The sequence below is a fragment of the Trachurus trachurus genome, assembly GCF_905171665.1.
Source record: "Trachurus trachurus genome assembly, chromosome: 14".
In the NCBI taxonomy this organism is placed as follows: Eukaryota; Metazoa; Chordata; class Actinopteri; order Carangiformes; family Carangidae; genus Trachurus; species Trachurus trachurus.
Window position 1 is genome coordinate 14,951,036 of NC_139903.1, and position 12,210 is coordinate 14,963,245.

A 12,210-nucleotide genomic window follows, 5' to 3' on the forward strand; every position below is an offset into this window, starting at 1 on the left:
CAACACACAGGACGAACCCTCATTTAACAAACTGGAGCGACATCAATATTTGCTCAGCCCTCTTTTCTACAGTGAGATAATGCTGATGATGAGCGCTCGGTACAAAGGGGAACACCATTACAAAGCGTTCATGCACATAACGCACACGCTGTAGACGCCGGGACACAGAAAAAGCTGAGGGAAAGTGGGGAGGAGAGAGAGAGAAAAAAACAGGACATGTCTACAGGGAAGGCTTAAAATAAAGAGGAACACAATCCCAGCATGCATTTGGGTGGAAGCCAGCCACCCCCCTCCCTCTCTCCCTCCCTCCCTCCCCCAGGCAGACTGACTAGGAGCAAATGCAGTGAAGATTTGCAGAGCATGCCCAACACAGGCAGAATCCCTCTTTCTGCTGCTGCCCAGTGATCGTGTGCTGGGTTTTATTGTTGCGGTCTAAGCCGTCTATTCAGCCGCCATGACTCAGATCTGTGATGCTGCGCCTCCTTAACTGATCAAATCCAAAGATAGTCTGACTATCCATTTTCTTTATCCAAGTAGTCCACGGGACAAGTCCGCTATTAAAATCCTGACAAGAGAACAGTGCTGGAGTTAATGCAGGGTCCTCCTAATTCCTCTCGAGAGGCCCTGCTGCTATTCTGATTCAGTTCAAGGGCTCTGGCCTTTCCCTGATACAATCATGTCTGATCAGGATCCCACTGTCCTAATGTCTAATCAGTGCCATTAGCGAGACATTTAGAGTGGACACGGCTTTGCCAAATTGAGTCTAAAAGCTTTTGTCCCCCCTCCACAGACAGACAACACAGCACAGGGACAGGACAGGACAGACTGGGTTATTGTTTACATCGTCTGCTACGTGTGCTAACAGTTTACCGTGTAAAAGGCATTTAAATATAAATATTAACTTCTAACGATCTGCGCCAGTCTCTGAGGAGACAAACACACCACAGTGTCTCTCTCAAGGTTGCACACTGCTGAAGACACAACCAAGCTGCAGCCAGGATTGATCAGCTGTCCAATGGGTGGTCAGGAGCGTATCGATGGATATTAGCATATAATGATCTCTGTGGATGGAGATGTAAGAACTACTGAAATCTCATTGGCTCCTCTTTTTATCTGTTTTTTATATCAAGGTGAAACCCATTGTGTTTTGTTTATTGTCTTAATCCACTCAGTCTCCTCTACTCTCTTCATGTCGTACTGAAAAGTTGATTTTACAGCTTTTTCCACATTTCTCAGCCTGGCCATCGCTCCCTGCACAAACACATCATATTAAACACAAACTAATTTCAGCTGCATCACTGCCTCGCTCACTTGTTTGCTATGAGCTCTATATTGTAATATTACCCAGCTATTTAGTCTATAGTGAGCAGGAAATTGAAATTTCAGACACTTATGAGCCATCTTCATTTTGGGTCATCGCTGACAGATGTTGAGTCATACGCCCGTAATTTCCACATCTATGAAACACGCTGCGCTGTGGGGTTGTAAACAGAAAGCAGCGTATATTCATTCCATTGCGAGACTTTCTGAGGTGATTAAATTGAGCATAAAGTTCACACTCAGATAAAAGGGAAGAGGAGGAATACACAGCAGCATGTAGTAAACGGGGGCAGTCTTAGCCAATCCCCACATTATTTGTAAGCGTTTCAATTACAGCGTGTCAATAAATGCAACGAGTGGGGAGGGCGCCTGCAGAAATGACAGATCACCACCTTTTACTGTGTAAAATAATGAGCCTTTCTTGTACATATATTAAAATGCCACATCAAATCACTGAAAAATAACTTGAAATAATCACAAATCATTATCATAACTCTAGTCTGTGAGGATTCATCTGCCACAGCATCCCAGTCTAAACTTATCAAAGCATGTAGTGTCCTCGTTAACTAAAAAAAAAAAAAAAAAAAAAAAAAAAAGTAGTGAGACCACAGGCTCTCCACACAGATCTTAATCTCTCAGATAAGACCGTGGAACCAGAGGCAGTGCAGCTCTGCACCGGTTCAGTACTCTGGTCTGAACTCTGCCACACCACTTGAGCTGTGATGGTCTGTGGGCTGAGTGCATTTGTCAGGTTTATCCTGCTGACAGAATACCTTCAGACAGCGCAGCGCAGCCAGACTCTAACCTCTGAGGCACTAAGGTAGGGCTGCGGTACAACAAAATTCCTCTAATGGGTAATGCTTGTTTACCTGTACCTCCTGCATTAAAAGCACTGCTGCCTGTTCCTGTGAGCTCTGTTCATGTGAACCGTGCACATGTCTCCCTCTCTCTCTGGTTTTAACCCACTGTATTCACAAAACTGCTTGACCAGCTCGATCCTGTTATAAAAAAAAAGCGCACAATCATTTTTTCTCTCCACGCGCACTTTTAGCTGCTGCAGGTGCAAAGTGTGACAGTGTCACAGCTCAGCCAGCTGTTACAATAGCAGAATTTGCCAAACTATTGGCTCGCTATTAACTGCATCACTGAAACATGAAGCCGACAAAATAGGAATCCATTACTATATCAAAAGGGTGAGCAATAAATACCATGTACTGCAGAGTGCAGCCTGAGGCAGAGGGATTGAGAAACAGCTGGCTACCAGCAGATTAGCTTAGTCCGTGACTATTGTGTTATTCATCATTTCAGTTTATTTCACAAAGTGGAAATGTGGCTTTCATCTTTGCTCCACTGCAACGCCAGGCTTGCCAAACTCATGGGGGTTTGTCTGGTCCCGTATATGCCCCAGTTCCTCTGCGTGCCAAGTCATACACTAAGTAATTAAAAATGTTTTTAAAGTTTTTGCTTTAAGTTTATATAAACAATCATCACAATCATGTATGAGGACAGTTATTAGTTTATGGCTTCTTTCCAGCATTAGATAATATTAAACAAAATTAAAGGGGCTGTGCACATTATTAACTTTTCACATGCACGCACAGTGATTGTTCTTCCTGCAACACTCTTATTCACAAGAGGAAGAAAAAAATGTAAAGAATAAAACACAAAGACAAATCTCACAGCACTGAGACACTGGAGAAACTGAATCAACACAAAAACGTACAGATAACTGGAGCTACTATAGTAGTTATTGTGTAGAACTACATAGGAGGGATGTGTGGATTATTTAAATTAAATTATCTGGGCGTGTGCAACCTAATCAAAAACCACAGAGTGTATCTAATAAAACAATGTGTGTACTATTCAGCACCTCACATCGAAAATAAGATGAATACTACTCTTTAATACTTAAGAGCTTCTCAGTATCTTATTTTCATTTACCAAAGTCTCACAGGTGGTGAAGTTATTTCACCGCGGCTAAAAACATTAGTCTGTCCTCAATGCCAATAAACTGCCACTGACGTCGTTATTGACTGTGGTAACTTTACTACTCAGAGAGATGATGTTTATTTCTTCAGCGTTACGTGCTCAGAGTTTCAATAGATTTTCAAATTGATAAAACTAATGATGATTTGAACTGTGATCGGTACAAAGGCCTGTAACCGCTGCATCTAACTGGTGACAGCACATATACATCGCAGGCTACGCCATGTATTAAGAGATATACCGGTAGTGTTGTAATTCTTTCATGCTACATAATATATACAGGGAAAATACAGTAAAAAAAAGAATCTGGAAACCTCCTGCGATCTCTTTTTTTTGGGATGTTTTTTCATGTTTGTGTCGTAGACGGATGACAGTACCCACGGCCAGGAGGGATTAGCACACGCTCTTCTGTGTTTCACCTCCTACACAGGCTTCAGTCCTCTACGTTGCTCCATCCTTCCCAATTTCCCTTCCATCCCCCACTGCCCCCCTCTTCCTTTGTAGCATCGCTCTGGATTAGTCACACTGAGAAACTAGGGCTCATCTCCATAATGCAGGATTTGTTTTCAATCCTATGAAGTGAACAAGCACTGAGGTGACCCCCAAAGAGCAAGTGCCGACTGCCAGGAGGCCCGACCCGAGTGTCCACCCTTGCCCTGAGCGCCCGACGTTCACATCGACCTCACCCAGGTTCTCAGTTTAGACCTGTTGAGTGTGTGAGGAGCAGGGCTGGGGAGCCATGACTTACATATTATTGGGATTATATGAATAATAGAATTGAAATGTAATATGCTAATTTAAGTTTATTTGCATATAAACTGATATGAGATATTTCAAGAGAAAGAATAATTCAGAATTGTGTTGCTGTGTCGAGTGGTTTGATTAGAAGACATACAAAAGTATCAAAAATAAATTATTTTGCATTAAAGAGACCCCAAGGAGTTTGCTTTTGGTTATAAAAGAGTTTCATAGTAATGTGGCTGAATCTGCGTTACCCACACTCGTTAATGGGTCCATTTGGATAAATATATCATTTTGTCTCTATAGTTATTTTGATATCATTATTTAGTGGTCGGCTCACATAGCATTTTCTAGTTTTGGTTTCCCGGACGCTGCCCAGCGGGTCATGGGAATAACGCTGCAGGATTGCCGTTTATGGAACTACGGCAGTATCTGATTGTCTTCAAACCTCCAACTTTCACTCTTGATTAATAAAAACATTCTTGGCAAATGTTTTCACTTTCGTCCATCTTGCGCCGGTCCAAGAATTTCACTGTGTGCGTGGAGGCTCATGGGAAATATAGTGTGAAAACACTTCGCTTTCCAAAACTCCTCATAGTCCCTTTAAGCGTTACCCTACTAATTGTAATGTTGCACTAACATGCAATTTGAATTTAGTAAGTGAGCACAATATATAATAATCTGACCCAACTCTGATCAATCCCCCTAAGAATGACTGGCTCTTATTGAGAAAAAAAGATTTTACACTATACTAGTTTTATCTGGTTGTTACCTTTCTATCATTTAAATATTGTGAGGAGTCATATTTGTGATACTGATAACCCCTAAAGTACAATGCAGAGACTTTTAAAAAACAAAAAAAAACAAAATCCTAACCAATTCATTCCTTTTAAAATATGTGTCCTGTTTTGTTGAGAGGTGGGTGATCAGTTTTTTTTCCACAGAACATGAACGAACAAACAAACAAACAAACACACACACACACACACACACACACAGATGTACACCCCTTGCCATGACTCATGGCAATACATGATACATGCAGTGGAGCTGGGAGGAAATGTATCAGACGAGGTAACCACAGAAAAGATTAAATGGCCTAGAGTGTATTAAGATGTAATCAGCAGTTTGCTGCCATGAAATACTTGGGAAGAGAGAAAAAAATCTAATTGGAAATCACAATAAACAGAAATTAATTCCAATTATGGCTCAAAGACATAACGTGTATTTTTAAACTCATTAAACATTCCCACAGCATTACACATCCCCTTTTATTCAGGCTGATTACAAATGAAATGACTCAAGTTCCCTGGAGTCACTTACCTGAAATATACATATAACCACCGTACACTGTCCCGGCATGGCCATAATGTGGCTCATTCATTTTGGCAACATATGTCCATTCATTTGTCCTTGGGTTGTAGCACTCCACAGTAGCTTGAAGAAAAAAAGATGAAAAAGAAGAACGTATTAGTAGAAAGTAGGTCAAGACACAACTAAGGAGGACAAACAGCAGCAAATGAGGCCTTGGAGGGTCTCAGCGTGGGAGCTAAAACACGGATTTAAATACAGAGTACACATCCCCACAACGCCACCAGCACCAAACGCACCGACTGCACAGGAAATAGGGAGATTGTAAGATCCTTTATCTTAAGGTCCCTGAGGATGATTTCACTCTATTTGTGAGAGCGAGGATATGAGGACACGGGGATTCATCAGTCATGTTGTAGGTGAACGGCTGGTGGCGGAGTCTATCTAACCTGTGGACTCGCTGTTTGGAAAAGGCTTTTTGATTGGGCGCTGAAGTGGTGTAAACCTCGACATCAAGGGATTTTTTTTAACCTCCAGGTGTTATTATTAAAGATTAAAAAGTGTGTGCGCTTTGTTATTTTTTGGAGCGCAGCATCACATGCCATTATCAAACGTACGGAAGAGCACGTGTACATTTTATCAGACGATTGTGACCCAAAGATATCGCTTTCAAGTTACCTTCTTGTTCTTGTTATCTCCCCAGGTGAGGGAAGTGTCTTTAACTATAACAGGATAAAGTGGTAAAAAAGGAGGGATGGGTGGAAATTGCACATTTTATAGGCTTAAAAAAACGACTACACAAGAATTCACCGTGTCTCCAACCAGCTAAGTTTCAAGAAATATAGTCACAGCTACAGCAATGACTGTGGCCAGAGGTGTTGTTGCATGTCATTATGCCTTCACGCTGAAGTTGACCATTTCAATATAGAAATTGTGCCCCAAATAGCGTATAAATTCATGAGGTGTGGCTTTTAACTTTTTTTTTTTGAGGCTACAGTGAACTGGACCAAAATCTTATCAGTTCATTCTCGAGTCCAAATGAACGTTTGAGCCAAATTTAAAGAAATTCCATCAAGGTGTTACTGAGATATCGCGTTCCTAAGAATGGAAACCGACAGACAATGTGAAAACATAATGCCTGCAGCGCTGCCTGTCGCCGGTGCAGAGGCATAAAAATGATTCATACTGGTTCCAAAATACAGCAGTGAGCTCAGGACCACAGAGGAGTGTGAGCCATCTCTGGGCCAGCTGGTGAAATCTCAGCGGGGAAAATGAGTGAACACCTTGCTCTACTTGCTCGACAACTATCATCAAAGTCAGCTTGAGCAGTACACAAAAGCTTGCAGCCGCTCAGTGGAAGTAATACAGACATTAGAAGACAACTGTTTCACTGAGCAGATCTAAAACACAGTGGTTAACTTGTGCCAAGGCAGAGTGTAGTAGAACTGACAAAGAGGAGTGCATCGTTACTGAAAATCCTGCATAAATAAACAGTAAATGATAGCTGTAGTTTATCTACAAAACAAGCATCGACACTTATCTTAAGTAATTTAATTCACAGGTACGTCGATTTGAATTAAACATCTTTTTCACTCAGTCAGATTTAATCAGATTTTCTTTTCACGGACTGAAAAGGTCACATTTCTAATTAGCATGAATTTCCTCTTCCTGCAGGCTGACCACCAAAAATAAATGCGACGCTCCACGGATCAAGCTGGTAGCTGGTGATATCTTGCAGTGGTTTATGTTCAACCTTATTGTGATTTACAGCAGTGGTTCCCAACATGAGGAGTCCCAACATGGGGATCCAGGAAATGATCTGTGGAGTCTGACTGGTCCCATTAACCTCAGATGATTTCAGTAGAGAAGAGAGGAGTATAATATTGTGTAACACAAAATCCTGCTCCGTTTTTTTTTTTTTTTTTTCCCCTCGGACTTGAATTTCAGCTTTAGATATTGCTTTGTTTGAATGGGCAGCAAGCCAGAAAAATTGAGATCCACTGACCTAGTGATCTTTGCTGATCTGTGCATTTACTTCAGTAGAGTGCGTCATTAAAGAGTCTATTTCAGCCTAAAAGACCATTTTAGCAAGTTTACACATCCTTGAGCGCAGATTTCCTCTCCTACATTACGAAATCTGCTCCTCTCCTACTAGGAAGAAAATGTCACTGAAAGAAATAAAGAATCATGAATGATTATTAAATGTCTATTGAACCTTGAAGGAAAATATTTCTCTTTCAGCTCGGTCTTCTATTAGGAGGAAAACATTGGATTAAATATATCTGACAAAGGGAAAACATCTTAAAATGAGACTCTTCACTCTAAAAAGTATACCAGGTAAGACTGATAGCTTCCCTCTGTAGCTTTTATATTGTTTTCCTTTTAATATATAATCTCTGTCTTTCAGATGTAACAATAAAACCACACCCATATGACCTGCCCTGGGTTATACAACATAAATATGTCAGATATTCTACAGCAGCTGGACGCCAGAATAATCCAGAATAATATCGAGGATAAATCCGAATAAGGTGAAAGAGCAGAGGGAAATGTAAAGCAGGAAAAAGGCAGCTGCATAGACAGGGAGTGGACTAGTGGGGCTGTGCTCTTTGGTCTAATTATAACCCCCGAAGAGAGCAGCGCTCACACAGTGGCCTCGCTCTGTCCACTGCAGTCATCGGGCTGAATTTAAGTACTGGGTGGCACCTCTCTGTGGTCCACGGTTACGAGTGCAGGGATTCCAGACTGGTTCCTCACCGTCAACAAACAACGTAGAATGAACAAGTGTTTCCTACAGAAAATTGGATTTTGAATGTTTAAACTATGGAAGGGATCAGATCATCGAATAAGAAATATTAGCTTAAAGTTTAATTTTTACTGAGACTGGGTCAATTTAAGTGTTTAACTGAATCCAAAGGGCTGAATGAAGTATCTGTAAGTCCATACTTCAGGGTGTAGGCTGTGGTTTTCATGTACTGGACTGTATTGCATTGTAAAAAGGTTAAAAAAAAAACAATAACAATCCACCAAAGTACAGCCCCGGAAAACTATACAAACCTCTGTGACACCATGAGAGCTAAAAAAAAAAGAACATTTAATACTCCACAGGACTCTGCATGTGTTGAAATCCTCCTCTCTACATCCTCTTAGACTATACACAGACATGTTGAGACAACAAATCATGTGTAAGCACAACACTTGACTATTATTAACATCAGTGTGTTTGCAGCCCTGCAGCACTTTTTCCCCCCCTCATAATGCTCCTTGATATTCAAGTGTTTTATCTCATACAATTTTAATTTACGGTTTCTGTTTTGTTACATAAAAACATCGCTAAAACAAACAAGCAGAGAAACAAACTCACCGAGCTCCCCGGCAGCGTTCCTCCCTCCGACAGCGTAGAGGTGTCCCTTGAGTGCACTGAGGTGGAAGAAGGTACGTTTCTCGTTAAGGCAGGCCACCTGGATCCACTTGTTGTAGCGAGGGTCGTACCGGAACACGGTGTCCACCGCCGTCTTGCCTTTGGTGTCGTAGTTGCTTTGGCCACCGACCACGTAGAGAAAGTTGCCGATGACTGCGATGCCGTGTTGGTAGCGCGGTGCGTCCATGGGAGCCAACGCCTTCCACTCGTGAGCCTTCTCGTCGAACAGACGCAGCTCCTTGCTCACGACGAGCTGCTGGCGCAGGACGCCACCCAGGGTCACTAGGTGGGCGCTGTCTGAGCGGATGGCTGTCCGTTCTGACTGCATAACTGGCTGCATGTAGGGCATCATTTGGTAGTTGCTAGCTTCCAGGAGGAGGTTGACACAGGTGTTGTCCGTGCGCATAAAGTCCACTGTCTGCACGTGATTGATGAGTTCCTGTGGGTTCATGAGGGGAAAGCGGATGTTCTTCATGAGCTTTGGGGCATAGTCCATACGGCCGTCTTCGTAGCGTAGCCAGCGGCACGCGGCTTTGAACAGGTCCAATTCAGTGCAGTGTTTCAAACTGTTACTGGACAGAACAAAAGCCAGTCGCTCAAACGGTAGCTTGACAAACTCCCCCGTGCCCAGCAGTGACGGGAAATTCTTCAGGATGAAGTTATTGACATATTTGTCCACCTCTGTGAGGTTATACGTGTTGGCGATGCGGCCCACCTCTACACAGTTGTCCAGAGAAACCTGCAAGAAAGAACAAGACGTGAAAATCTTGGAAAGCTGCAACTAGACGGGAGCGTGCCTATGTTCCCACAGCCCTATGTTCCCTCAGCCTTATGTTCCCTCTGGACTCTCTCTACCTATCTGGACTCTGTCTATCTGGCCTGTCTAGCCTCTACCTGGTCTTTTTTACTAAACTTAACCAACTCCTTTCTTTATTGCCTAAACCCAACCAATGGTGGGACCAAAGGGCTGTGGGAACATAGGGCCTAATTTTCAGTGACAACAAAAGTTAGAAATGAGGGAACATAGGGCTGAGGGAACATAGGAATGACCCCCAACTAGACATGAGTGACTGAATGCAACATCTGACGTAGCTTTCAGACCAATCAGACCAGTTCTACTCTCACCCAGAGGTTACAGAGATGCAGTGAAAGAAGGGATTTGCTGCATCCGTCTGTTCAAGTCATTGTAAAGGCACCTTTTTGTGTTTAGAATAGTGAAGTAAACCTTTTTAACACTATGTCACTACGGCTGTAGGAATTATTCATGAAATATAAAAACCAACAATGGAATTCATCATAGGTGCAACTCAAATTTGCATCCTCATGAATTAGCATTACTAACATTTTAGCACAAGTAAAAACAAAACAAGCACGTACCTTTTGAACATGCCAAAGTCCATTTCATACAAACTTTATTTAGAAAAAAGAAAAATGTACACAGTGCCTGCTGCTGGTTTTCTAATCGACCATCTTTGACAATATTCTCTCAGCATATCTATATCTATATAAAATGGGCAGAGTTGAGTGTACCAAAAACATGAAACAGTTCTTTTTACTTAATTTCATATTCGGGTTTTTAGGGGTCCTGTTTTACACGACGAACCTTGAAACTGGAGCTACCGGCCTTCAACTCGTTGATCAATGATAAGTGTTGCCCTAGAGTCTTGTCCATTTTATCATAGCTCTCCTCTTCTCTACAGTCTGACACTTGTCCTTGTTACCGTATCAAACCAAATCATGTCTTGATGAGAGAAGACAAAATGACTGAAAACATGATGGCAACAGAAAACACACTAGTACGAGCAAAATCCTCATTGATGTGCTTCTATTCCTGTGCTCGTCCCGTCTGATTAACAGACGCTCACACAGGACTTGGATTCAAAATAGTTTAGCAAGAATTAATGAGAACGAGATTTAATCACTGTGTTTATTTCAAATTTGGTTTGAAATCCAAGCATCCATTATTTCAGCCAATGACCTTAAACGAGCTCAGCAGCAGCTACAACTGAAAACATCCAATTGACAATTGGTGAAAACTACAAAGAAGCTTTGCCCTGTGCGTCTGCTTCCTTACCCCAGATATAAGAAAAACCTTGCAGAAGTCGAGCACAGGAAGGATTTGCAAGAAGCTGGCTGCCTCGAGTGTGTCTTGCAGGTTCTCCATGTTGAGTGACAACTTGGCCGTGTAGATAAAGTCAATGATCTTCTTCAGTCCTATTCGGTTAACTCCATGAAGTTTGATGCACATTAAATCCTGTTCTTTCATTCCACCTGGATCAGAGAGAGAGAAGAGAGAGAGAGAGAAGGGGATAAATAAAAGTAGATGCTTACACGTGGTACAACTCATACATAATCTTATTTGACTGACAGAGCTGCTAGCAGCAACACCTATCTTTTTTATTTATTTTTTAAAGTAAACGAAGAACCAAGCCTTGGAGACTGAGCAAATTCAATTAATCTCAAGACTTCAAAAATACATAACTTCATGTGGATGCATATGTAAATGTCAGTGAAATATTTTCAGTGTCAAAGGACCTGTGCTCAGAAAGGATTGAAGGTCTTAGGGAGAAACCTTAACTCAGCATCTATGCTCACACACAGCTTCCTTATCACTAATAAGAAATCCCTCACTCTAAGTATAGTTTCCCCTTACTCCTTCTTTAATAAGCTCTTCCTCTGTTCTCGCTGCAGAACCTTCTTCATCTTCATCATATACTTTAAATGCCAAATGTCCAAACTTACTTCCACGGCCGCCACGAAACGAGATGAAAGTAACCCTGTCAGCTGCTCTAAAATTAAAATTCACTGCTCATTATGTAACTTGTGTAATGTCAACGATTGGCGTGCTAAATTCAAAGCTCTAGTCGTGAAAAAGAAACACCTCAACTTGATAAGGCTACAGGTCAACACGAGGTCCAATCAGAGCTGCAAAGTTGCCTTTATTAGCTAAGAAAAAGCCAGATGAACATCTGACACATCTGACACATGTCTTTTAAGTGTTATACTTTTCCTCTTTTTATTTGCCACATTAAAAATAAGGTGCAGTTTTACAGCAGTTCCTGAAAACACCATTCAATGCAGTGTATGCATTCAAAAGAATATCCAAGGCTCTACTACTTCTGGATACAAAGCAACAGAGGATGACAAACAACAAAGATGACAGGCCACTAAGTCACAGTTATATTTATTTGAAATAGAAATGACCATGAACATAAATGAATGACAATGCCGCTACAATGTGGTTTCATAATATGGAAATGTTTATAAATTACACACACTGGAGGCTGGGGGGATGTGGCCACAGTATTTCAGGAGGTAAAATGACACAGACATGTCATTACTGTGGGGAAGCATGGAAATGTTCATGATTGCAAATGTTTTACGGAGGAATAGAGGGCAGGCAGAGGAAGATAGAAAGCAATCAAACGCAT

General features: G+C 41.7%; 1 protein-coding gene across 1 annotated transcript in view; it reads right to left on the reverse strand.

Annotated features, from left to right (window-relative positions):
* klhl13 (kelch-like family member 13) overlaps positions 1 to 12,210 on the reverse strand; it is a 37,577-nt gene that overhangs the window by 1,718 nt on the left and 23,649 nt on the right. The window contains exons 5-7 of the mRNA XM_083986148.1: positions 10,854 to 11,050; positions 8,723 to 9,518; positions 5,371 to 5,484 (exon numbers count right to left, since the gene is read on the reverse strand). Of these exons, the coding sequence (XP_083842274.1) occupies positions 5,371 to 5,484; positions 8,723 to 9,518; positions 10,854 to 11,050 (1,107 nt within the window). The remainder of the gene's footprint in view (positions 1 to 5,370; positions 5,485 to 8,722; positions 9,519 to 10,853; positions 11,051 to 12,210) is intronic.